Source organism: Geotrypetes seraphini, chromosome 12 (assembly GCF_902459505.1).
Source record: "Geotrypetes seraphini chromosome 12, aGeoSer1.1, whole genome shotgun sequence".
NCBI classification, from domain to species: domain Eukaryota; kingdom Metazoa; phylum Chordata; class Amphibia; order Gymnophiona; family Dermophiidae; genus Geotrypetes; species Geotrypetes seraphini.
In genome coordinates, this window is record NC_047095.1 from 59,002,566 (window position 1) to 59,030,259 (window position 27,694).

The 27,694-nt window shown below is 49.3% G+C and overlaps 1 protein-coding gene across 5 annotated transcripts in view; it reads right to left on the reverse strand.

Moving 5' to 3' along the window:
* Positions 1-27,694, reverse strand: part of ZFYVE9 (zinc finger FYVE-type containing 9) — a 165,964-nt gene that overhangs the window by 29,686 nt on the left and 108,584 nt on the right. For all 5 annotated transcript variants that reach the window (XR_004536594.1, XM_033916066.1, XM_033916069.1 and 2 more), the window contains 4 exons: positions 27,033-27,137; positions 24,695-24,845; positions 8,398-8,478; positions 7,476-7,638 (listed from right to left, as the gene is read on the reverse strand). Coding sequence is in view for 4 of the 5 variants with exons in the window: in XM_033916066.1 (XP_033771957.1) it covers positions 7,476-7,638; positions 8,398-8,478; positions 24,695-24,845; positions 27,033-27,137 (500 nt within the window). In the remaining variant the exon portion in view is untranslated. The remainder of the gene's footprint in view (positions 1-7,475; positions 7,639-8,397; positions 8,479-24,694; positions 24,846-27,032; positions 27,138-27,694) is intronic.

Here is a 27,694-nt window from a genome sequence, read left to right on the forward strand (position 1 = left end):
CTTTATCCCAGGACAAGCAGGCAGGTATTCTCACTAGTGGGTGACCTCCAAGCTAACCTCAATGGGATGGGGGGAGAGTTGGCAACTTAGGAGAATAAATTTTGTAACACTGTTTGGCCAAACTGTCCATCCCTTCTGGAGAAAGTATCCAGACAATAATGAGAGGTGAATGTATGAACCGAGGACCAAGTGGCAGCCTTACAAATCTCCTCAATCAGTGTCGATCTGAGGAAGGCTACAGAGGCTGCCATTGCTCTGACCCTATGGGCTGTGACTCTACAGGGAAGGGGTAATCCAGCCTGGGCATAGCAGAAAGAGATACAAGCCGCCATCCAGTTGGAGATGGTGCGCATCGATACAGGTCGTCCCAACTTGTTTGGATCAAAGGAGACAAATAGTTGAGGAGCAGTTCTGTGTGGTTTGGTGCGATCCAGGTAGAAAGCCAAAGCACGTTTACAGTCCAGAGTGTGTAGAGCTGATTCTCCAGGATGAGAATGAGGCTTTGGAAAAAACACTGGAAGCACAATGGATTGGTTGAGATGAAATTCAGAGACCACTTTAGGTAGGAATTTCGGATGAGTGCGGAGGACCACCTTGTCATGATGGAATACTGTGAAAGGTGGGTCCGCCACCAAGGCCTGAAGCTCACTGACCCTGCGAGCAGATGTGAGGGCCACCAGAAAAACCACTTTCCAAGTGAGAAACTTTAGTGGAGCCTTTCTCAGAGGCTCAAAAGGAGGTTTCATAAGCTGAGAAAGGACAACATTGAGATTCCAAACCACTGGAGGCGGTTTGAGAGGAGGATTGACATGAAAAAGTCCTTTCATAAATCTGGAAACCACAGGATGAGAGGAGAGAGGTTTCCCTTGTAGAGGCTGATGAAAAGCCGCAATAGCACTCAGGTGGACTCGTATAGATGTCGACTTGAGACCAGACTGAGACAGGTGTAGAAGATAGTCCAATACAGAGGATAGAGAGGCTCGTTGAGGCTCCTTAGAATTGGAAACACACCAAGAAGAAAATCTAGTCCACTTCTGGGAGTAGCATTGACGAGTAGCAGGCTTCCTGGAAGCCTCCAAGACATCCCTCACCGCCTGGGAAAACTGGTGAGGGGTTACGTTGAGAGGAACCAAGCTGTCAGGTGGAGAGACTGCAGGTTGGGATGAAGCAGTGAACCTTGATGTTGAGTAAGTAGTGAAGGAAACACTGGAAGAAGCACCGGCTCCCTGCTGCTGAGTTGAAGTAGAAGGGAGAACCAAGGTTGTCTGGACCACCGAGGAGCAATCAGAATCATGGTGGCATGGTCCGATCTCAACTTGACCAGAGTCTTTTGAATGAGAGGAAATGGAGGAAATGCATACAGGAAGCGATTCCCCCAATCCAGTAGAAAGGCATCTGCCTCGAGGCAATGAGGAGTGTAGATCCTGGAGCAAAACTGAGGCAGTTTGAAGTTGTGGGGGGCCGCAAAGAGGTCTATCTGAGGCATCCCCCATTTTGCAAAGATCTGATAAAGGGAGTTGGAATGGAGAGTCCGTTCATGAGGCTGGAGGAGACGACTCAAGTTGTCCGCTAGGACATTGTCCTTCCCCTGAATATAGACAGCTTTGAGGAAGGTGTTGTGGCGAACTGCCCAATCCCAGACTCTGAGAGCTTCCTGGCAGAGGGAGGCCGAGCCCGTGCCCCCCTGCTTGTTGACATAATATATGGCCACCTGATTGTCTGTGCGAATCTGGACCACCATGTCGTGAAGCAGATGTTGAAATGCCTGAAGAGCATAGAAGATGGCTCTGAGCTCCAGAAGATTGATTTGATGGAGTCGGTCCGCACTGGTCCAGAATCCCTGAGTGCGAAGCCCATCCAGATGCGCTCCCCATGCATAGGTCGAGGAATCGGTCGTGAGGACCTTCTGGTGGGGAAGAGAGTGAAACAGCAAACCTCTGGATAGATTCGAAGAGGTCATCCACCAAAGTAGAGACTGCCGAAGAACAGGAGTGACGATGATGTGTCGAGTCAACGGATCCGACACCTGAGTCCACTGAGATGCCAGGGTCCACTGAGGAATTCGGAGATGGAGTCTGGCAAACGGCGTCACATGAACTGTAGAGGCCATGTGGCCCAGGAGGACCATCATGTGTCTCGCTGAGATGGACTGGCGAGAAGACACAGACTGGCAGAGACGAAGAAGCGCATCCATGCGCTGAGGAGGAAGGAACGCTCTGAGGCGAACGGTATCCAGGACCGCCCCGATGAAGGGGAGAGACTGGGTAGGTTGTAGATGAGATTTGGGAAAGTTGATCTCGAATCCCAAACTCTGCAGGAACAGAATTGTGGACAGGGTCGCCGAGATGACCCCTGAGGCGAGGGAGCCTTGATCAGCCAGTCGTCGAGGTAGGGAAATACCTCAAGACCTTGGTTCCTGAGTGCTGCGGCCACCACCACCAGACACTTCGTGAAAACTCTGGGGGATGAAGACAGGCCGAATGGAAGTACTCGATACTGTAGATGGAGGTGTCCCACCCGAAATCTGAGGAACTTGCGAGAGGCCGGATGAATGGGAATGTGAGTGTAGGCCTCCTTGAGATCCAGAGAGCATAACCAGTCGTTCTGCTCGAGGAGGGGGTAGAGAGAAGCAAGTGTCAGCATGCGAAACCTCTCTTTGACTAGGAATTTGTTGAGGACCCTGAGGTCCAAAATGGGTCGCAGGTCGCCCGTCTTCTTCGGAACAAGGAAGTACCGGGAGTAAAACCCCTGGTTCAACTGGTCCATCGGGACCGGCTCTACGGCACGAAGCCGAAGCAAAGCCTGAGCTTCCTGAAGAAGAAGGGCGGTCTGAGTCAAGTTGGAAGGATACTCTCTTGGAGGGTGGTCCGGAGGGACCCGATGGAAATGGAGAGAGTACCCTTCCCTGACGATAGTAAGGACCCAAAGGTCGGATGTTATGGCCTCCCAGCGATGATAAAAATGATGGAAGCGTCCTCCTATGGGAAAAACAGGGGGAGGCAGAACGAGGTTGGTTATGCCCTCGACGAAACAGTCAAAAAGGCTGAGTGGCCTTAGGGACAGCAGGCGACTGAGACTTCAGCTGACCCTTCTGAGGAGGCTGTCGCTTCGCCGGTTGCCTCGCAGGTGGAGTTTGTCTCGGTTGATAACGCCGCTGATAAATCAACGGTGGACGAGAGGGTCGAGACTGTTGAGGCTTAGGCTTCGGCCGAAGAATAGACTGGAAGGACTTTTCATGATCAGACAATTTCTTCATGACAGTCTCGATGGATTCGTCAAAAAGATCCGCCCCAGCACATGGAACATTTGCCAGGCGGTCCTGAAGATTCGGGTCCATGTCAATGGTCCGCAACCAGGCCAGCCGGCGCATCGCCACAGAGCAGGCTGCTGCTCGGGCCGAGAGCTCGAACGCATCATAGGCAGATTGCATTAACTGAAGACGAAGCTGGGACAGCGAAGCCACCACTTCCTCAAACTCAAACCGAGCCTGGGTCTCGATGTATGGTGTGAATTTCCGAAGCACAGGCAGAAAAAATTCCAAGTAGGCTGCAAAGTGGAAATTGTAATTCAGGACTCGGGACATCATCATAGAATTCTGATAGATGCGTCGACCAAACTTATCCATGGTTCTGCCCTCGCGGCCCGGAGGCACTGAAGCATAGACCTGGCCAGGATGAGACCGCTTGAGCGAAGATTCAACCAGGAGGGACTGGTGAGAAAGCTGAGGACCCTCGAAGCCCTTATGATGCACCGTGCGGTACCGAGCATCCAATTTTCCAGGGACCGCAGGGATAGAGTAAGGAGACTCAAAACACCTCATGAAAGTTTGGTCGAGGAGCTTGTGCAGAGGAACGCGCAAGGACTCGGCCGGAGGACGAGGCAAGTGCATGGTATCGAGGTACTCCTTGGAGTATCGAGACCCAGCATCGAGGGTAATGTCCATGTCATCCGCCATCTGTCTGAGGAATGAGGAAAAAGACAGTTGGTCCGCCGTCACCAGCTTACGAGAAGGACTGGAAGAAGACGAGGCTTCGGGCTCCACAGAGGCTTGTGAGCAACAGGGCGAGTAGAAAACCTCGGGGTCCTCGAGCTCCGGATCCGGAGGCGGAGACCCAGCCGAAGCAGCATACCCCATCCGAGGCAACTTCTTCTGAGGTGAGACGGTCGAGTGTCGAGAGGAATGCCTCGAAGAGTGTCTGGATCGATGCCCCTCTCGATGCCTGGAAGGGGATCGAGCCCGTCTGTGAGAAACCTGGTCAGACTCCTCCAAGGAGCAGATCGGACTTGAAGCCGTCGATCGCAGAGGCGGAAGAGTCGAAGCCTCCCCCGACGACGCCCAAGCTTGATAGGGGGTTCGGAAGAACTCGTCCTGCTTCCTGCTATGCCCAGGACTGGGAGGCCTCGAAGGTGGACGCCACACTGTGTCATGGGGCGGGGTAATAGGTTCCAAGGGAGGCAAGTCGCTAAGCGAAGCTTTCCTCGAGGGAATAGGCTCCAAAGGCGGCATATCACTAAGGGAGGCCTTCCTCGAGGGAATCGGTTCCAAAGGGGGCATAGCACCAACCGAGGACCTCCTCGAGGACCCGGACACCGCACGCCGCTCCTCCTCACCGAGCAACGAGGTCGTGCGGCGCGGTGGAGGAGGAGGGGGCGGTCCGCCCCTCGGAACCGGAACCAGGAAGTCACCCTGGATCGAAGCAATCAGCCGGGGTCCCATGGTGTGCATGAGTTCCACAAACTGAGCCTCCAGAAGGGACTTCAACGAAGCCGATATGGAGGGATCCGCACCAAAAGGGGGCCCTTCCGCACGGTCTCCGCGCTCTTTCGGTGTCGCATGCTTCTGTTTGCCAGCCTTCGGCACTTTAAGCACCACCGGTGGAACTGTAGGGGTCGATACCTGCTCCGAGGAGACGGAGGAAGGCACCGGCGCCGAAGTCGAGGCCGAAACCGGCGTGAACGATGCCGGTTTCAAGATGCCCGAAGCAGCCGGGGAGGCAGCGGGCTTCACCGATGAAGTCGAAGCAGCAGTCGATGTCGAAGCTGAAGGATCCAACGAAGCTTCCATCTTGAACATGGACTCCCACAACAGACAGCGGCGCTTAAACGCTCTCGCCGTCAAAGTGGAGCAAGGCCTGCACGATTTCGGGAAGTGATCCGGTCCCAGACACTGTAAGCAGCATCGATGAGGGTCCGTGAGCGAAATCGCGCGCTGGCACTTGCTACACTTTTTAAAACCGGTAATCGGCCGGGACATAGGCTGGAAAAGTTCCGCCGCAAGGTCGAAGGCGCGGGGCCTCAGCCACGCGGCCGACCCGGTGTCGGAAGAAAAAAAATTTTATTTTTTTTTTAAAATGAAAAGAAAGAAAGAAACAAATGCACAGGAGAGCCAAAAAAACTCAACCCGCGGCAAAACAGAAGGCAAAAACGAGATTCAATGGGCGCGAAATTGAAGACAAACTTCTCAGCTCCGCGGAAGAAAATGAACTGAGGAGACACGCCCGGACTATCGGGCGGGAAGGCACTGGCGCATGCGCAGTGCGGGCATCTCGAAACTTGAGTTTCTTCAAGCAAGACATGCTTGCAAGATGTCCGTATCGGGGGGGCTCTGTCGGATGACATCACCCACTAGTGAGAATACCTGCCTGCTTGTCCTGGGATAATTTCATGTACTGGTAAACTATATAGGGACATATTCCAAAGGGACTCTCCACAGATAAATGAGAATTCACCTGTAGAGAAGGCCACAGAACTCTTCTCTGTGAAGGGACATGAACATGCTGTCAGCAGCACAGTTTTTCCCCCTCAAGTAAATCATATACAATGTGAACAAATTTAAACCAAAAAAAAACCATTGCACAATATCATGCAAAAGCCAGTTATAAGATTAATTATTGCTCCTGCATAACACCCTCCCCCCAAAAAAGAAAAAAAAAATCACCCAAAGATTGCTATCATTCAAATCCCATCATCTGGAAAACCATAAACAAAAATTAACACCTTAATGATCTACATACAATATTATTATAAATTTCTCCATTGCAAATACGGGTCCCAGATTTTATGGAAGAATGACAATTGGCGTCTGCCAAGCTCAACTTATGTAACATGAGAACGTCACTTAACCAAAGGTCAATGCACGAGTATGACTGATGTGATGGCAAAAAAAGGGTATCATCTTTATCCAGAGGATGAGTTACACACCATAAATCAATCAGTCCCCACTAAGTCATGAAGGCCTTAAGTCACAGACGTGCCCAGGGGACTTAATGAACCCCACCAATAGAGTTGTTGAGTCTGGGGGTTTGAAATCAGGTTGAAATCTCCCCTTCTTTATGTAATAAAAGCAGCTCATTTAGCTTCTCACAGACAGTCCCCTGCTGTGAATTAGAGGCATAAATATTTATTAAGGTGTAAACAACCTGTTTGAGCGAGACCATTACCTTTTGCACTTGCCAAGGCAAGATATTAGAAATCAAAATACCCACTCCTTTGACCTTCTTCTCGCCCACCTTTGTGGAGGCCAGAAATATTTGGGGATATCTCTCACGACATAATAGTCCTTCATGTCTTGGCAGCAAATGGCTTTCTTGTATAAAAACAGATGTCTGCTTTAAATCTAGTAATATCTCTAAATAAAAAACTCCTCTTTGTGGGAGTATTAAGCCCTTTTACATTCAATGTAAGAAAAGTGACCTCAGACGTAGAGTTATAGGAATAACATAAAATATGAAGGCAACTTCTTAGCTCCGCAGAAAACTAAGAACTGAGGAGCCGTGAGCTATGTTTGGCAGGAAGGCACTCGCGCATGTGAGGTGGGGGCTATCGCGATCTTTCTTAAAATCAAAGTTGCGATGTACTTTTAAAGTGTCTATACCGGTGCTCCGTGGAAGATGTCACCCACATGTGAGAATATCTGCCTGCTTGTCCTGGGATAATGATGACTACTGACTTCAAAATTAAAATGAAAATTTTATTTGAGATGACACATCTAATGTCACCCCATGGAGGTGTACTTCTTCATGCTTCAGTAAGTCAATGGAGCCAGCCACATGCGTTCCCATTTGTTTTAAATACTGATTTCTCCAGTGTTCCTGGATGTACAGTGGTGATATTAAACCCAAAAATGTCCTCTCTCTAAAGAGCTTACAGTCCAAAAGAATTCCTGAAGCAACAGGAATAAAGTGGCTAAAGGAGGATTTGAATCCTGGTTAGCCTGGTTCTCAGTTTATTATTCTAACCATTAAGGACACTTCCTCTCTTTCTCAGTTTGAGAGAGCATTATATAAGTTATTCTTGAAAGTTAATCCATAATAAAGTGGATGTAAAAAAAAAGACAGATCACTGGAAAATTTGAAAGGCGGTAGAGAAAACCACATGTTTCAGCCATCAAACACAAAACTGCTTGCAGCATATGTAGAATAATCAGAGTATAGACAAAAACCAAGAGTGTACTTTCCAGAAAATTCCTCATTTACCCCTTGTTCAAATTTTTGTCATCGTCCACCCACTGTATATAAACCTGCTCCTGGGGCTCGTCAGCATCTACTTTGCCGCAGGTGATTGTGAAGTCTTTCATCTCCCTCAGGGCCTGCCTCAGGGCATCCATGCTCTCAGTACTGATCTGGACCATAACTCCATCTAGAAAAAACCCCAACAAGTTATCAAAGGCAATTATTTCCAAGTCTACAGAGTGAAAGTGAAGAAAAAATTATTCTTGTCCAATTTTCACCAGTTACTGCAGTGGAGAAAATTTAAATGAGGGGTCTCATGATTTGGGTGGGAGGAGACCTCTATATGCAGAAAGTACAGCTTAACAAACATTGCTTTTATAAAACGTTGCTACACCACTTTGTACCGGCTTTCTCCAATGCACCAAGAACCAGAGAAGCGCATAAGTCCTTATCTTCCACTGGCTGTGATGTGTGCTTTTCAGTCTCTTGGAGAGGGGGGGGGGACACACAGGCCTTACAGAACATCTTTAAAAGCAAGTAATGTCTGCCACACTCTATCTCTATTCCCACAGTGCTAAGTCACCAGGTTATCCTTCTTGACTGGACCTCCCCTGTACTGCGGAAGTTGTATGGACAGAATTTATACCACCATCTTACTGACGCGCTATTAGGTTTTACTAAAACCTACCAGGTACTAAGTTCAAATATTTTATCTGGAAGGAGGAGGAGGGAGGCGGCCAGAATAGGTAAACACTAGCAGGAGGGAGGCACGAACTTGAGACACAGAATGAAGGGAAGGAGGGAGGGACTGGGACACGGAAGGGAGGAAGAGGGGGCACATTGGGAAACGGAAGGAAGAAGCTTGACGGCCAGATGTTCGTAATATGGAGACTACCCATAGTTCTGAACAAGAAAAAAGGCAGCATAAATTATAATGCTTAGTTACCTTCAACAATACTGGATTTGGCAAGGTATCCTGATGAGGATTTTAAAGCTCCACTAAACACGAAGAAACTGGCCCCAGTCACTGTAACAACAAAGATAAATGATGAGACTTTTTATAACCTCAGGAGAGTAACCTAATACATTGCAGCAGGTATTAAAGAGCTATATTCATACTGGGAGTAGAAAAACCCTATGGGTAATCAGAACAGTGATTTCTCTCAAAAGGGAAAACCATTGTGAATTACAGTGGTTACCTATATGGGTTAACAGCAATACCTTCTTAAATTTTTATTTTTTTGTGTAATCTTTCTCTCTGTCACATAAAGAACAACCAAAGTGTACACATCAGCATTGCTAATTGGGAAAGGTAAAGAAAATAATTGCTTTGTAAAGCAGAAGTACTGGATCTTGAAGGAAACCACGATTAGCCAGATAGGCTACTGAAGAATGCTAATGAAAAGGCATCTTTTTTTGTCTGGAGAGGGGAGTTAAGCAAGTGTGTCCATTATCTTCTCTGCTGTTTGATATTGTATTGGAACCCTTGTTATTGGCTATTCAGCAAGCAGAGGAGATTCAAGGTATTCCTTATGCAGGTTGGGAATACAAAGTTTCTGCATATGCAGATGATATCTTGCTTCATTTGAGGAATCCCAAAACTACCATTCCATGTTTACTGGATTTGATTGAAAGTTTTGGAAAATTTTCAGGATATAAAATAAATTGGAGTAAATCAGAGATTCTTCTGTTCAACGTACATTGTCAAAAAGGATTGTTTGATTTATTCCCATTGCTTTGGAAAGAAGAGGGTATAAAATATTTAGGAATTTGGATTTATAAGAAGCTGGAAGAAACGATGAAAGTAAATGAAAAATCGTTATTGCTTAAGGTTACAGAAATGTGTGAGCAATGGAACCCGTTACATCTGTCTTGGTGGAGGAGAGTCCAAATAACTAGTTAAGTTGATGATTTTGCCTGTGGTTTGCTAACAAATGGGTATGTTGCCAATTTACTTTCAGGGGTACTTTTACAAGAAATTGAATAGTATTCTTATCAAATTTATTTGGATGGGTAAAACTGCTAGAATTACTTTAGTATCTCTACAAAAATCAATTGTGGAGGGAGGGGTAAATTTCCCAAATTTCTATAGGTATCATCAGGCCTATATTCTGCGCCCGAGTTCATGGAACATCTTCCAGATTGGCTATATTTGGAATGGAAAATTATGTCCCCAATGCGACTCTCTCATGTATCGGATATTAAGCTACCTAGTTATGCTAAGGACAATAATATTATTTTGGATACTTGGAAGACCTTGAGATGTATTAATAAGTTAATTGAAATTCCTATAGAACAGTCTTTGTGTCAATCCTTGTGGCTGAACTCCAAGATAGAAATAGGCAAGTCTAAAATTGCCTGAAAGAAGTGGATGCGAGCAGGCATAAGAACATTATAGGATGTCATATTAGATGGAAAATTGCTTGACTTTTCACGGTTGCAACAATCTTTTGGTATTTCAAAATTTCAATTTTATAAATGGTTGCAGCTGAAACAGGCCATTCAGAAAGGATTCCCTGACTGGCAAAACTTGAAAAATTACTACAGCTTGCAGTTCCTCTGCTTTCAGACAGATATGCTAGGGCATCAGGCTGCCAGGTGGTATAAATTAATACCTGAACTTTTGAATAAGAAGCCCAAAAACACTCTTAGAGACATTTGGAGCATTGAGATTATGCAGTATATTTCTGCATCTCGATGGCCACGTATTTGATCTTGGAGGATGAGATGTACAGCGTCAGCATCTATGAAACAAACTTGTTTTTTTTTGTTTTTTTTGTTACATCGTTCTTTTTGGACCCCGGTTAAATTGAATAAGTTGGATAGTTCTAAGTCTAATAGATGCTGGCACTGTCATCTAGATATAGGAACACTGGATCATTTACTGTTTTATTGTCCTATGATACTGAGTTTTTGGAAGTCGATTTGGGGACATAATAATATTTTGAAGTCTGCGATCCCTTTGACTTATGAGGTTGTGATATGTGGAACTGTGTTGCATGTTAAGCCCCCGTTAGATAAATATAAAAGATGACTCTTCTTAATTATGACGGGTATAGCTATACAGTTGATCACGCGCAACTGGAAAAATTGGGACCATCTTAATTTCACATTCTGGTGGGCAAATCTATGTTTAGTGTATAAATATGAAAAAATGAATGCTGATTTGTCAGGGAACACAAAATTCTTAAAATTAGTATGGGGTCCATTGATGTCTTTTGTAGAATCGTTATAGTTTTATTTGTGTTGATATATTATTTGCACATCCGGGGGGGGGGGGGAGGGTGGATATATGTTTATATGATTTTTCTGGTTTGTGATCTTTCTGGGGTGGTTGGGAGGGGAGGAGGGTATTGATAAACTGTTTCTGAATGTTTATAAGTGCTTAATTCTTATGGTTATGACATATGGAGAAATTAGGTTCTTACCTGCTAATTTACTTTCTTTTAGCTTCTCCAGACCAGTAGAGGTTAACTTTACAAATGGGTATATATCTAATCATGACCAGCAGGTGGAGACTGAAAACAAAACTTTGGGACAGTATATCCTAGCCCCTCCTCTCTATTTCCCTCAGTCTGCCGAATAGCCAAGCAGAACCAAGAACTGGAAAACAACAGAGAGAAAAAACAATACTCCGAAAGGAGTAACAAATAACATACCCAAAATGCTGTTGGAAAATGCAGAGGAGAAATTCCCGAAGGAAGAATGTCCCCACAGCTCGCCAGCTAAGCCAGCCGAGCCACAGCCGCTGTTCTTCAATTCTCCCCGGCCCTAGAAAAATACTAGAACCCGCAGCAAAAACCAAAAACTGCCCGCGCAACAGCCCCAACAACAACAACAACAGACAGGGTGGGGACCTCTACTGGTCTGGAGAAGCTAAAAGAAAGTAAATTAGCAGGTAAGAACCTAATTTCTCCTTCTTTAGCACTCTCCAGACCAGTAGAGGTTAACTTTACGAATGGGACGTACCAAAGCAGTCCCTCTCACGGGCGGGACCCCCGAAGGGCCGATACCAGTACACGCTCACCGAACACCGCGTCCCGACGCGCCTGAACATCTACCCGATAATGTCTAACAAAAGAATGCAAGGAGGACCAAACCGCAGCCTTACAAATATCCACTGGAGGCACGAGCGACGACTCAGCCCAAGAAGCCGCCTGACCCCGAGTGGAATGAGCCTTGAGAAACTCCGGAACAGGCTGCTGTTTCAGAAGATAAGCGGAAGCAATCGTCTCCTTGATCCAGCGCGCAATAGTAGCCTTAGAAGCGCCAGCTCCCCGACGAGGACCCGCCAGGAGGACAAAGAGATGATCGGACTTCCGGAATTCCTGGGTCCGCTGCACATAAGAGCGAAGGACCCGACCGACATCCAACTTGCGCAGCTGCCGTTGCTCAGAAGAGCCCTCCCGACCACCCAAGACCGGGAGAACCACCGATTGATTGACATGAAACGGAGAAACAACCTTCGGCAGAAAGGAAGGAACAGGCCGCAAGACGATCCGCTCCCTAGAAAACTCCAAGAAGGGAGCCCTACAAGAGAAAGCCTGCAGTTCCGAAACACGCCTAGCAGAAGTAATGGCCACCAAAAAGACCGCCTTCAAAGTAAGGTCCTTCAAAGAACAGTCGTCCAAGGGCTCGAAAGGCGGACGCACCAAAACAGAGAGAACCAGATTAAGATCCCAAGAGGGAACCGAGGGCCGTAGGGGAGGCCTAAGCAACTTGGCCGCCCGCAAAAACCGAATCACATCAGGAAGAGCCGATAAACGCTGACCTGACACCAACCCTCGAAAAGCCGACAGGGCCGCAAGATGAACCCGGAGAGAAGACCAAGCCAGGCCTCTATCCAGGCCATCCTGCAAGAACTCCAGAATGTTAGGCAGAGAAGCGCGAAAAGAGGTCACTCCCCGCGCCCGACACCATTCCTCAAAGAGACGCCAAACCCGCACATAAGCCCGAGAGGTAGAAAGCCTCCGGGACCCCAACAGTGTAGAGATCACCCTGTCAGAATATCCCTTCTTGCTAAGGCGACCCCTTTCAAGAGCCACGCCGTAAGACAGAAGGGAGACGGGTCGAACATGGGAATGGGACCCTGCATCAGAAGGTCGTCCGAGAGAGGCAGAGGAAGAGGATCCGCTACCAGGTGCCTCACCAGATCCGCATACCACGGACGGCGAGGCCAATCCGGCGCCACCAGCACCACCAAACCCGGATGATGAACTATGCGAAGAAGCACTCTGCCCACCAGCGGCCAAGGAGGGAACACATACAACAGCCCCTCCGTTGGCCACTGCTGGACCAGAGCATCCAGACCCTCGGCCAGACCGTCCCTGCGACGACTGAAGAAGCGGGGCACTTTGGCGTTGCCTCCCGTGGCCATCAGGTCCATCAGGGGCTGCCCCCAAGCCTGCACTATCAACTGAATCGCCTCGGCGCCGAGACACCACTCTCCTGGATCTAGGAAGTGACGACTGAGGAAGTCTGCCTGAACATTTTCTACTCCGGCTATATGAGAGGCCGAGAGGTCCAGCAGATGGGATTCCGCCCAAACCATGAGCAGAGCCGCCTCCTGCGCCACCTGAGTGCTCTTGGTGCCCCCCTGACGATTGACATAAGCCACCGCCGTGGCATTGTCCGACAGCACTCTGACCGACTTGCCCAGCAACAGGGAGTGGAAAGCCAACAGCGCCAGACGGACCGCTCTGGTCTCCAACACGTTGATCGACCAGGCGGCCTCCTCCGCGGACCAGGTGCCCTGAGCTGAGTGACCCAAACACTGAGCTCCCCAACCCAGGAGACTCGCATCCGTCAAGAGCACCGTCCACTGCGGGAGATCCAGACCCACCCCCTGAACTAGGTGAGGGGTCTGGAGCCACCAACGCAGACTGCAGCGCGCCAAGCCTCGCAGGGGAACCGGAACATCCATCCCGTGCCTCTGGGGAGAACACCTCCGGAGCAGAGCATACTGGAGAGGATGCATGTGGGCCCGCGCCCACCTCACCACGTCCAGGGACGCCGCCATCGACCCCAAGACCCGGAGGAAATCTCGCGCCCGAGGACACCGGGACGCCAAAAGCAGGCGAATCTGAGATTGTAATTTGCACACCCGGCCCTCTGGGAGGAAGACCTTCCCCAAGGAGGTGTCGAACAGCACCCCTAGGTACTCCAGACGCTGAGCCGGGACCAACCGACTCTTGGAAAGGTTGACCACCCAGCCCAGCGACCGGAGAAACTCCACCACCCGAGCAGTAACCCGGGAGCTTTCCTGCAACGACTTTGCCCGAATTAACCAGTCGTCCAGGTAGGGGTGTACTAGGATGCCCTCCGACCGCAAAGCCGCCGCGACGACCACCATCACCTTGGTGAACGTCCGAGGAGCCGTGGCCAGCCCAAAGGGAAGCGCACAGAACTGAAAGTGCCGACCCAAGATCGCAAAGCGCAGGAAACGCTGATGAGAGGCCCGAATGGGAACATGCAAGTAGGCCTCCGTCAGATCGAGAGAAGTGAGAAACTCCCCCGGCTGAACCGCCAGAATGACCGACCGCAGAGTTTCCATACGGAAAGAGGGAATCTTGAGAGCCCTGTTGACCCCTTTCAAATCGAGGATGGGCCGAAAGGTCCCCTCCTTCTTGGGCACCACAAAGTAAATGGAGTACCTGCCCGTGCCCCACTCCAGAGGGGGCACCGGAACAACTGCCCTGAGATCTAGCAAGCGCTGAAGGGTCTGGCGAAAAGCCTGCGTCTTCCCCGGAGTCTGACATGGAGAAGCGAGGAAAAAATCCGGCAGAGAGCGGGCGAACTCCAGGGCATAACCGTCCCGCACCACCTCCAGGACCCACTGATCGGACGTGATCTCGGCCCATTTGGGGAAAAATTCGCGCAGCCGGGCCCCCACCGGAACCAAAGGGGGCGCCGGCAAGGCGTCATTGTGCAGGACGGGAAGCGGGGGAACCGGCGGAGGGATTCCCTGCCCCCCGACGGGCCCCCCGAAAGGGCTGCATGCGCTGGAAGAACCGACCCCGGGAAAATCCCGGAGAATGGAAAGAAGCAGCCCCACGCCCAGGGCGATACTTGCGAAAGTCCCGCAAACGCCCCCGGGCCGCACCCCCCCGAGACGCCGGGCGGGCACGGTCCTCCGGCAGACGGGGAACTTTCGAGTCCGACAGAGTCTGAACCAACTTATCCAAGTCCTCTCCAAACAAAAACGACCCCCGAAAGGGAAATTTAGTAAGCTTAGCTTTGGACGCAGCATCCGCCGCCCAAGCGCGCAGCCACAACACACGCCTTGCGGCCACGCCAAAAGCCATAGACTTAGCCGAGATCCGCACCAAGTCATATAGAGCATCTGAGAGGAATGAGGCCGCCATCTCAATCTTCGCTACCTCCTGATCCACCAGAGACCAGTCGTCAGACTCTCGATCCAAGACCCGCTCCGCCCACCGAAACACGGCGCGAGCGACCAGTCCCCCACAAATAGCTGCCTGGACCCCAAAGGCAGAGACCTGAAAATTTTGCTTAAGGATGCTCTCCAATTTGCGCTCCTCAGGGTCCCGCAAGGCAGAACCGCCCTCAACAGGCACGGTATACCGCTTGGAAATTGCCGAGACCACCGCATCCACGACAGGCGAAGCTAACGTAGCCCGATCCCCTTCAGGAATGGGATACAGGCGAGCCATGCTGCGCGCCAGCCGAAACGGCGTCTCCGGCGTTTTCCACTGCTCCAGAATAATATCCCGAATATCCTGATGCATAGGAAAAGAGCGGGAAACGGAACGGATCCCCCGTAACAGGGGGTCCCCCACACGCGGAGTCTCCGACGGCGCGTCCTCAAAACGCAAAACCGAAGAAACCTGCTGAATAAGGTCAGGCAGCTCATCTTTCTGAAAAAGGCGCACCACGGACGCCTCGTCACCGGAGAACGGGAAATCCGACAACCCGCCGCCAGCTTCCGTCCCCTCCAGAGAGTCCTGGAACTCCTCAGAAGGGTCCAGGTCCTCCTCCAGACCGACCCGTTCCTCCGACCACAAATTCTCGTCCCACGACACCCGCGGACGCTTGGACAAGGGAGGCGGCGGAGGGGACGTCACGCCAGACGAAAGAGGCAAAGCCGCAGGGAGCGCGGAGGAAAACCCACCCCCCGAAACCCCCTGGGCGCAACCGGGACCCCCAGCCGCCTGAAAATAGGCTCTGCATAAAGAAAAGAAAAATTCAGGAGAAAAATCCCCCGAGGGTCCCAAGGGACTCCCTGCCACAGCAGGGGACCCAGCAGAACCTTGCCCCTGCATAGTCAAAACAGGGGGAAGGTCACCTGAGGTGGAAGACAAAATGGAGGGGCCAGACAGAGAAGATGGCGGTTTTCCCCGCCAAAAAAGCTCCCTCCATAGCCTGAAGCGGCTGAGAGACCTGAATAGTCTCAGCCGCTAAAGCAGGCAAGCCGGCATCAGCTGTTAAAAAATCAGCTGAGAGGGAATCCTCTAAAACCCGACCGTCGGCGGTTTGGGGAATCCCTCCGTGGGCGGACGGAGAAGACCGGGCTTCCCCACCGTTCCCTGCCGACTCGCGAGGCACCATCGGCGGGGAGCTCTGGGCGCCTGCAGCCGCTGCCGACGGAGCTCCTCCACCGCACCGGCCTGAACACCGCTTGCACAGGCCGGCCGCGAGTGCCTCGCGTCTGAAGCACAATGAGCACTTTTTCCCTTTAGAAGTGCTCATTGCTCCATACACGACCTAGCTGCAAAAAAGTGCCGGTTAGTTGAAAAAATACAGTAAAATACAGTTTTCTTAAAGGGATACAACCCTCCAAACCAGCACTACCTCAGGATTTTTTTTTTTTTTTTTTTTTTTTACAGAACAGACTCCACAGGCTCTCGAAGCAATATGCCTTGCTTGATTTAGGGGGCAAGGCTTACTGCTGAGGCTCCTCTAAAAAAATATGGGGAGGTGGAGGAAGTGGGGGGAGGGACCCCGCTCGTGACCCGCCGGGTTTGACACCCCCGAGGTCGGACGAACCCCCAAACAGAGTCCGCCCAAGCTCCGTCCGGCTAAAAACAGGGACAATAAACCCCCTAAACAAATTCCAACAGCCCTACCAAGGGAGATGGGTACAGATCACTCAACACCTGCTGGAGACTGAAAGAAGACTGAGGGAAATAGAGAGGAGGGGCTAGGATATACTGTCCCAAAGTTTTGTTTTCAGTCTCCACCTGCTGGTCATGATTAGATATATACCCATTCGTAAAGTTAACCTCTACTGGTCTGGAGAGTGCTAAAGAAATGTTATGACTTCCGGTGACGTCACCGACTAAGATGGAGGGTTAGAGAAATCGCTCTGACCCTTTGCAGCGCTGAGCACCCTTCCCCCGCTGCGAGCAGCACTGAATACTGTGCGAGTGTGGAGCCGGGAGGACGAGCTGACTCTCCCTGCTGCAGGATGCCGTCGCGCAAGAAAGCAGAGGCGGGTAGGTCGCTGGATCGCGGGGGTGAAAAAGGCGGCCTCCCGCACGTGTGTGGGACCCCCAGTGTATCTGCGCGCGAGTCGGGAGACAGCGCGTCGGAGGAGGAATCGGAGCGTGGTGCCTCCCCGAGACTGCGGCGAGCTAGTGCGGCGGCGGCGATTACCAAAGCTGACCTGAAAATCTGGGCAGCTGAAATAAAAGATGAGGTGGCAGCAGTGAAGGGAAAGATTAAGGAGGCGGTGAAGGAGATCCGGCAGGACTTTGCGGACCTGCTGGGCCGGGTGGAAGACACTGAGAGGCGCCTCGGAGAACAAGAAGAATCTGTGACCAGCATCCATGATCAAATGCAGATTGTCCAGAAAGATCTTCTGGACTGCTGTGCGCAGGTGGAGGACCTGGAAAATAGGTCTCGGCGCAACAATGTGCGGATCCGGGGGGTCCCGGATACGGCAGAATATGGAGACGCCACAGCTGTGGTGCAGGAGATCTATCGCTTTTTGATGGCGGATGGGGGAGCCGTGGATGCTACTACTGGGGGCCTGGAAGTTGATCGGGCCCACCGCACGCTGGGTCCCAAGAATGGGGACTACCCGAGAGATATCATTGCTTGCATCCATCGCTTCCCTGATAAAGACCGAATGGTGAAGAAAGCCCGAGAATTGGGGGTTATTCCTTGGAAAAATTTGAAGGTGGAGATATTTCAGGATTTATCGTCTATCACTCTACAGAAGCGGCGGGAGTTCCGGCCGCTGTTGGAGGTGCTGAAGAAGAACAATGTACGCTATCGCTGGCTCTTTCCCTTCGGATTGTTGGTGACTTTTAATGGGGTCCATAAGCGTGTAACGACAGTGGTAGAGTTACAGGCCGTGCTTCTGAAGGAGGGCTTGGTGGCCCCTGGCGATTCCGTCTTGAGCAAATCACCGACGATGAGGTTGGAGCGTTATCAATGGAAAGCGGTGTCACAGAGGAAGAGAGGAAGGCAGAGTTCCCGACCTGAGGGGGAGACGACCGACCGGAGAGTGGCGCCTGCTGCGGACACCTGACGAGCGGATTGAGCATGATGATTCCTGATTCCAGATGGGTTTCTGGAATTTGGTGTGGACTCTCTGATATCACTGAAGGATAGTATGTGTGTGGGGGAGTGTACGGTGGGGAGCCGGGGAATGGATGGAGGGGAACTTGTTGAATGGGGGATGAGAGATTGTGGGGGGGGAGGTACATGGGTGGTGTCTTTATGGAGTGGTGGGGTCACTTGAAGTCTTGGAGGGGATGAGGAGAGAGGGAGTATGGGACTGGAGGGGAGGGGGGTGGGGCAGACTGGGTGGGTGGGTGGGGATGGGGGGGGAGGGGCTGAGATGGAGGGGGATTGGGGGGCTGCGGGGGATAGCAAGGGGAGGGGAGGGGTTGTTGAGCACGTTCTTCATGGTTTGGAATGGAGGGGGCTAATGTTTTGCGTGTGGGTAGCCTGAATGTTAAGGGGCTCAACATGCCACGTAAGAGGCAATTGTTATTGAAGGAAGTTAAACGCCTCTGTTTTGATATTTGTTTTGTTCAAGAAACTCATTTTGTGAAAGCGGGGGAAAAACTTGTACAATTCCGGGATTATCCCGTGAGGGTCTGGGCTTCAAATAGAGTGGAGCGGAAAAAAGCGGGGGTGGGGATTTTGTTTTCCCACAAGTTGAAGGTGGTCCTAGATCGGGAATGGAGGGATGAGGGTGGGAGGTGGATTATCTGGACTGGTACTGTTGATGGGATACGGGTAACGCTGGTTAATTTGTATGCACCTAATTCTCAGCAGGGACAATTTTTTGAAACTCTCCTGTCAAAGATCTTATCAGCTAAGGTAGGACATTTGGTAGTGGGGGGAGATTTTAATTTGGTACTCAATCCGGATTGGGACTCCACGGGCAAGGGGGGTGACAGACTCAAGGGCGATAGAAAATGTCTAAAGAAATTCCTGGACGTCCTTAATCTGGAGGATGGGTGGCGGGTGCAACATTGGTTGGGTAGGGACTACACTTTCTACTCTCCTGTGCATGAGGTATACACTCGCATAGATATGATATGTGTGGATAAAGGCTGGGGGGGAAAATTGATAGACACTAAGATTGATACCATTGGGTGGTCTGACCATGCCCCGTTATGGATGGATCTGAGTTGGGGAGGGCCTCGGGGGGGAGATACGTATTGGAAATTAAATGATACCCTACTGGGAGACCCGAAGATAGTGCAACAGCTGGAAACGGGGATCTATGATTTCTTAGAGTTTAATAATGTGGACCAGTTCTCCCCCATGACGATCTGGGAAAGTCTAAAGGGGGTTTTACGGGGGGAGTTGATCTCTATAGCAGCCTATCAGAAAAAGTCCCGACAGCGGGAGGAATTGCAGCTCCGGGAAACGCTTCGTACTTTGGTGGATCAACATAAGAGGGGACAGGGGGGACCGCAACTGAGGCTCCGGATCCAGGAAACCCGAATGGCTCTTGGGAAGTTGGAAGATGAGGTGGTTAAATTTAATCTTGAGAAGTTGAGGCTTAAATATTTTGAAACGGGGAACAGGGCGAGCAAACTTTTGGCTCACAGGGTCAAATTACAACAAACAAGGGGTAATATTCTGGCTATTAAGGAGCGGGATGGTAAGGTGATTACTGACGATGTAGGCATACAACGGCGGTTTAGGGAGTTTTACCAGGAGCTTTATTCACCAGAGCTTGAGGGCTCTCTGGGGGAGAGCCAAACCTATCTACAAGAGTTGGGGTTACCTACTCTATCTAGCTCAGACGCTCTGGGGCTGGAGGAGGATATTACAGTGGAAGAGGTACTGCGGGTGATTCGACATTTGAAGCCGGGAAAATCCCCTGGGCTGGATGGATTTACGGGGTTGTTTTATAAAAAGCTTTCTCCCTTGGTTGCACCCTTGCTAACTAGATTATTTAATTCCCTGAAAGAGGGGGAGCGCTTGCCTTTCTATATGCGATTAGCAGGGATTACGATAATCCCTAAGCCGGGGAAAGATGAGACTATGTGTGGCAGTTACCGTCCTATATCGTTGTTGGGTATTGATACTAAAATCCTGGCCCGTATCTTGGCTGATCGGATGGCGACCCATATGCCAGACCTGATCCACCCGGATCAGGTGGGGTTCATAGGAGGACGTCAAGCGGCTGATGGTATTAGGCGGGTGCTGAATTTGGTGTGGGAGGCTCGAAGATCAGGGTCTCCCTGGGTGGCGGTGGCGGTGGATGCCGAAAAGGCGTTCGATCGGGTGGATTGGACGTTTATGGAGGCTGTTCTCCGCCAGATGGGATTCGGATCGCGGTTTATTTCTTGGATTCTTACACTCTATCACACCCCAATGGCCTGTGTTAAAGTTAATGGGGTCTATTCCAAGCCATTTGAGTTACATAGAGGAACTAGACAGGGGTGCCCGCTCTCTCCCCTGTTGTTTGCTTTGGTGATCGAGCCCTTGGCACAGAGCATTCGTCTTTCACAGCAGGCGAGGGGGGTACAGGTGCAGGGGGTCGAGCATAAACTGTCCCTTTTTGCAGATGATATTTTGGCCATAGTGGAGGGGTCGGAGAGATCGCTTCTGGCCTTGCGAGATTTGATGCACGACTATGGGAGACTCTCAGGCTTTAAAGCTAACTTGTCTAAGACGGAGATCTTGAACATCTCGGTACCGGCAGAGGAGGCTCTGGAACTGCAAAGTAGAGTCCCCTTCCGCTGGGTGAAGGGTCCTATTAGGTATCTGGGGATCCTGCTTGGGGTGGATTGGAATACTTTGTTCTGCCATAATTATCTTCCTTTGGGTACGGCTCTGAGGCAGGACCTTGATAGATGGGACCCCTTATACCTTTCCTGGATGGGCAGAATGGAGGTGGTGCGTATGATGGTACTGCCCAGATTTCTTTATCTCTTTCAGGTTCTGCCTGTAGAAGTTCCTAAAATATATTTTACTCGCTGGCACAGGTCTCTTTTACGCTTCATATGGGGGGGAAAGCGTCCCAGGGTGGCGAGATATGCCATGTTCAAATTTAAGGAGGAGGGAGGCTTGGGGTTGCCCAATTTGGAATTGTACTACCGGGCGGCACAGCTTAGGGCGGTTGTGGATTGGCATGCGACTCCGGCCAAGCTATGGGTTCAGGTGGAGCAGGGTCTCTTGGGGGGTCCCAGGGACATCCATGCTTTGTCTTATCTACCGTGGGTGGGTTTAAGGGAGAAGGAAATTGCTGCTATTTCTAATCCATTTATACGGTGGACGTTGCGGGTTTGGGGGGGGCCCTTAGGAAATTGATAGGTAGGGGAAGGGGACTACATTTTGTGCCTATTAGATATGCGGAGGACTTCATCCCGGGTAGGGAGGGGGGAGTTTTTAGCAGGTGGGAGCGAGGGGGGCTGAGATGTTTTGGCCAGCTGTTGGAAGGGGAGCACATCCGTGGGTTTCCTGAGGTCCGAGCCTCTTTCCACCTGGAACAGCGTGATTTATTCCCCTACTTGCAGGTAAAGGATTATGTTATGCGCGTTAAGGCGGGGGACCTCACCTCCTATGAGCGTTCGAGGTTTGAAATGTTGTTGGGGGAACCGGTGCGTCGGGGATGCATTTCGCTCCTTTATCGATTACTACTAGCTGACCCAGATCAGAAGACATCCTATATGAGGGCTTGGGAACTAGACTTGGGGCTCACATATACGAAAGAGGAATGGGAACAAATCGCACTGCGAATACACCACGTGGCGGTAGCTCCACAATTGGTGGAAAATGCTCTTAAGCTTTTGGTGCGCTGGTATGTTACCCCGGTGGTGATCGCCAAGATGAGTACCTCGTGCACAGGAGAGTGCTGGAGAGGGTGTGGTCTGCGGGGAACGTTCTTTCATATGTGGTGGGAGTGCCCTCGCATTGTGGACTTTTGGACCCAGGTGTTCCAATACGTGGGGCGTCTTATGCAGTGTCCTTTGCTGCTAAGGGCGGAAACTGCTTTGTTGGGGGTACTCCCCGGGGCAGTGGAGGACGCACAAGACAAGCTGATGCGTCTTGCATTTACGGCGGCTAGACTAGTGCTGGCCTCTCATTGGAAGAGTCCCACGGTACCCACGGTAGCGATGATGCGAATGAAATTGGGATGGGTGTGTGAGAAATTCCGGCTTTCAGCTCTACTTACACGCCAGAGGCGACAGTTTGAGGGTCTGTGGGGTAGGTTCCTGGAGGTGGAGGGGGGCTCTGAATTTCCTGTACTGGAGTAAGGGCTGACTTGTTCCTGCTATGGGACCTCCTTAGCCTCTTGGGATACTACCCCTTCCCGTCTCCTCTATAGGTGCCTCTTGTGTTAGGGGGGGGGAGACTCGGCTTCCTACTGGAGCTGGATATCATGGCCTGATCTACGGAGGAGGGGGGAGGTAGGGATAGGGAGGGGAGGGGAGGGGGGAGGGGTTCTGGCGGGGGGGAGGGGCATTTCACTTTATATTCACTGTATTTTTGCTTGTCTGGTTCTGCCATATTGTTGTAACGATGGCTAACAGTGTTTAAATAAAGAATTACGAAAAAAAAAAAGAAATGTTATGATGCACTTTTTGTAAGATCTGAAAATTTAATAAAAAATTAATAAAAAGAAAAAAAAAAAAAAAAGAAAAGGCATCTTTATTTCTCTCTTTGAAGTAAAAACCTGTTTTCATTTCTCAGGTATCTGACCTATCTGTAATAATCCTATATTTTTTAAGTTGCTGCCATAACTAACACTGCTTACTTTAATAGGGCCCCTCATGCTCACCTCCTTTAGGATTCCCAGCATTTATTTCATTTTTCCTTTCTGGTTTTATCCTTCTGTCCTGATAATTTTTTAATTGGAAGTCATGGAAAGTTCAGTAAAGCTATCTAGGTTTTGAAGAGAGATTGCATAGAACCCCCATTCCTATTAATCATTACCTATCAATTTATAGAGGCCCAGAGACTTAATAGCGCAATGAGAACCTTCTCTGTCCAAGTTCCTGTGGAAGGGGTGGTTATTGATGTGTGTGTGTGTGTATAGATACCACAATAAAGATGCTACTGACTGTGCACAGTGTGTCATGAGTGTGTCCTTTGGGACTGGGTGTATATGAGATTGGTGTTTCAGGTATAGGATGACTCCAGGACAATTTGGTCTTTTGTTCTCAGTCCAAACAACATCCCTGATAACACTGATTCAAATTAAAAGGTTACTATTAGTCATCAGCAGGATCAGGACTACCGTCATCTCTAAGAAAAATTTAAATGTCTTCAAGACCAAGAGTAATGTGCAGGGACTCTCTTGGAAAAGACTTTCTTCCCACTCTTGGCCAGCTGGGAAACAGATTTATGGAGAGTTCAATGGAGATGTGGGGAAAGGGAGACATTTTCCAAAACGACTTACTGTTAAAACTATCTATTTATTGCTAAGGCAATGGCAAAATAAACCTATGGAAAACAAAATTTAAAGCTTCAAATTTATTCTTACTACTCTCTCTGCAGTTGTCTAACAAATCATGTAACTAATATTGTAAAAAAGGTGTGTGTATGTTTGTATGTCTAAAGCCATTGCTAAGTTTTGAGAATCTTTGTACTGTATTTTAAGCATTTATCTGGACCAATGTAATGATTTGTAGGGGTCCCCTCTACATTTCTGAAGCCACTTCAAGCCACACAGAATGGCCTCTCAATGAAAACAGGAGCAATGCTGGGAAAGCACACTTACCATATCCAGGGACAGCAGGCAGATATTCTCAACATGTGGGTGACAACACCGACGGAGCCCCCTAGCGGACGTTTTCGCAAGCAGACTTGCTTGAAGACCTTCAAGCTTGCGATTGGCCCACGCATGCACGCGTGCCCCTCCCGCCCGACCTAGAGCATGCATCTCCTCAGCGTGGCATCAGTTCAGATTGCTAGCAAAGAAGCCAACCACGGGGAGGTGGGTGGGTTGTGAGAATATCTGCCTGCTGTCCCTGGATAACACCTGTTACGGTAAGTAACTGTGCTTTATCCCAGGACAAGCAGGCAGCATATTCTCAACATGTGGGAGACCTCCAAGCTAACCAGAATGGGATGGAGGGAGAGTTGGCAATTTAGAAGAACAGATTTTGCAAAATGGACTGGCCAAAATGGCCATCACGCCTGGAGAAAGTATCCAGACAGTAGTGCGAGGTAAACATATGAACCGAGGACCAAGTGGCAGCCTTACAGATTTCCTCAAGCGGAGTTGAGCGGAGGAAAGCAACAGACGCTGCTATCGCTCAGATCTTGTGGCCTGTGACTCGACCCGGCAGGGAGAGACCAGCCTGAGCATAACAGAAAGAGATACAAGCGGCCAACCAGTTAGAAATGGTCCGCTTAGAAACAAAGTGAGCAAGCGATTTTGATCAAAAGCGAGGAACAGCTGGGGAGCAGAACGATGAGGAGCGGTGCGCTTCAAGTAGAAGGCCAGTGCACGCTTACAATCAAGAGAATGCAGAGCCACTTCTCCAGGGTGAGAATGGGGCTTTGGAAAAAACACAGGAAGAACAATGGATTGGTTGTTGTGAAACTCAGAAACAACCTTAGGCAAGAACTTAGGATGGGTATGGAGAACCACCTTATCACGATGGAAGACAGTGAAAGGTGGGTCCGCTACCAAGGTTTGAATCACACAATTAAAATCTATTTGAAAACAAAATTACAAAAAGTGATGATGCAGACTGATGGGCATGCAATAATATATAGTCAGGCATAAATATGTGTTAACAGAAAAAAGAAATTGTGATTCTTATAGGGCCTGCTGGGCTCAATCACCCATGGCTTACCCTTCCGTGGCTGGTTATGAATACTGATGGCCTGGGTCTGATAGTTCCCATCATCATTTTGCACACAGACTAGCTGGGAGTCTGCCTTCTCATTGAAGCATGCTCCACCTGCCAGAACATGCTCATTGGACTTGTTCAAGGCTTTCATCATCTGTGACCAAGGAGAAAAGGCAGTAACCTCAGTATGGCCAAAACATTCATGTACAATCTATAAACTAAAGTAAACCTTAAGTTTGTATACCACCGCGTGGAGCGGTGAATGGCCTTGTCCCCGCAGTTAAGGGAGGGAATGCGCGCAGTCACCTATCGCGCTCCCTCCCTTCTTACTGCCGCCGAGTCTAAACATCTCCTTACTCTCTCCCTGCCCCTTACCTTCATGGCCGCGATTTCTAAACTGCCTTCTTACAGCAGTCGGAGCATTGAAGCTGCGTGTGGCTGCCGTAAAGGTCATCTCTGACGCAACCTGAGACTGATTTTACTTATCTAATTTCTGTCAACTATTAACTGTTTCCTCTAATTGCAGAATTTTAATATAGAGAATGACTCGAGGAAAAAATTTGTGCCTGTCCTCACAAACCATCTGATCCCATCCACACAAGCCTCGAATAGTTATGATTTTATACTGAACTTATTTCATTAAAGTATAAAAAGAAACAATATTCTGTACAATTGTCATTTTATAAATCACAAATAATACAGAGAAAAGATCAATAAAACCCCTGTCTCCCCTCTCCTCCCCCTCACAAATATCCCCTCCACTCTCGAGAAGACTGAAGTCAAATTACTACAGAATGCTACATAGAAAAATCAAGCTAACAGAATACTTCATGGCAGGAATAGTGCTAGGGGACAGCAACTAGGGTGACTGCCCCCTGGTCAGAGAGAGAGCCCTAAGCCAGCTGGAAGCTAAAGGAACACTTCTTGGGCTTTGCAGTCAATTTCAAATCTGATATATTCTAATCACAAAATAGAAAAAAAAATTTCTACCTTTTGTTGTCTGGTCATTTTATTCTTCGCCAGGCTCTGGTTTCTGTTTCCGTCTATCTACTCTTAAATCATTTGTCAGGGGCTCCTGACCATTTGATATGTCTTCTTTCGCCATGCTCACCATTCATCTTCCATCTCTGTGTATGTTTTTCCCCCCATATTCAGCAAGCATCTCCCTTCTTTGTCACCTATACTTCCTTTTCTAGTATTTCTCCTGACCATATCTCCCTGCCTTCATCATCAATACTATTCTGTGTCCCTATCCCCTCTGTGCCCCTATGCCCCCCTCCCAAGTCTAACATCTCTCTTCTGCGTTCCTCTTCTCCCTCATGTCTAGCCATCTTCTATGTCCATATACCTTCCTATGCCTGGCATTGCCCCACTGACTGTATCCATATACCACCCCAATAAAGCGTTCCCCTTTGTGTCTGTTCCTAAGCTCCCATCCATGCCCACCATTTCCCCTCTTTTCATATATCTCCCTGTGTCCAGCTTCTCCCCTCTTACTCCTTTACACCAAAGTTTCTCTCATCCTCTCTCCCTCCACCCCTCCACTGTGTTAAATATTTCACTTCCTTTATCCCCTTGGTTCAGCTTCTTTCCCTTCCCTCTCCTCCTCCCTGCAGGTCCAGTACCTCTCTCCCTTCTCTCAACACTCCCCCAAGGATCCAGCACCTTTCTCCTCTCCTCCCATGAGTACAACATCTCTCTCCCTTCCCTCAAGCTCCAGCTCTGAGCTACAAATCCAGTACCTCTCCTCTCCCTCCAACTCCCAGCTTTAGTTCTAGCACCTCTCTTTTCCCTTCAGCTCCAGTCCCCCCTCCACATCAGTACCTCTCTCCCTTACCTCCAGCTGCAATCCCTCTCCCCTTTGGTCCAACACCTTGGAAGTTACATCAAGGAAGAGCTCGTCAGCTAAAGGAAGGCCTTGGAGCAGGCTTCTCAAGATTTTTCAGCATGGCGTGGCCAACTTGTTTGGGTAAGGTAGGCACGAGGGAAACTGGGAGGGGGGGATAGATGCTGAGCCATGGAGAGAGGGAATGTTGTTGTGCTGACCCTGGGGCAATTTTTTGCTGCGGGGAACAAGGCCGTTTACCGCTCTAGCAGTGTGGTAGAAGACTTTATTCCCATTCCCACCGTAAGTCAGCTACACGGTTTCCCATTTTTGCAGGCTAACCGCAGGTTGCCGCAGTTCACTGTGGGAACCCTTCACCGTGTCATTCTCTACTTTAATATTCCAATAGGATGTGTATTGCTTGAAAAATGTTTCCCACACCCATTCTATCTGGAATCAAGTTCACTGTAAAAGGTTATATAAAACTTATTTACACATTTATTTATGGTATGTTACCTCATTGTATCTGTTACTGGGAATCTTAATGCTGGTCTTTCTGACTTCCATCTCCATCACTAATCCTTGAACCACAGGCAGCGTGTACTGGTAATTTCTGAAGTCCTTTTGATGACAAAAGAAGAGAAAATATCCTTCAGTGGGAAAGTTCTTTCTTATCACAAGCAATCACCACCTCTGCCTTAAATGACAGTGATATAAATATTGTAATTATAAAAACAGTCTAAACAGGAAAGGAAAAATCACTCTGCTATTCAGAAAGGTTATTTCAAGCATCCCACAGGCACCAGAATTACTTGATGGTTAGTTCCTGTTTTATGGAATAGACGATTCAGGCAAAGTATTCCTTCAGAAAATTTAAATTATAACTCAAATTCTATTTTTTTCCATCAGCATATGAATAAGAACAGGGGTGTCCAACCTTAGCCCTCAACCAGTCAGGTTTTCAGGATTTCTACAATAAATAAGATTGATTGTCCACTCTTCAAGATAATATGTAGAAATAAAAGGAAAAGAATATATAATACCTTTTTTTTGGGACTAAGTTAATGTAGTTTATGATTACCTTTCGAGGGTAACCCCTTCTTCCTCTGGAGGAGAGGAGGGACGGGGAGATATGATTCAGATGTTTAAATATTTGGATAATCCTATTTCCTGTAGAA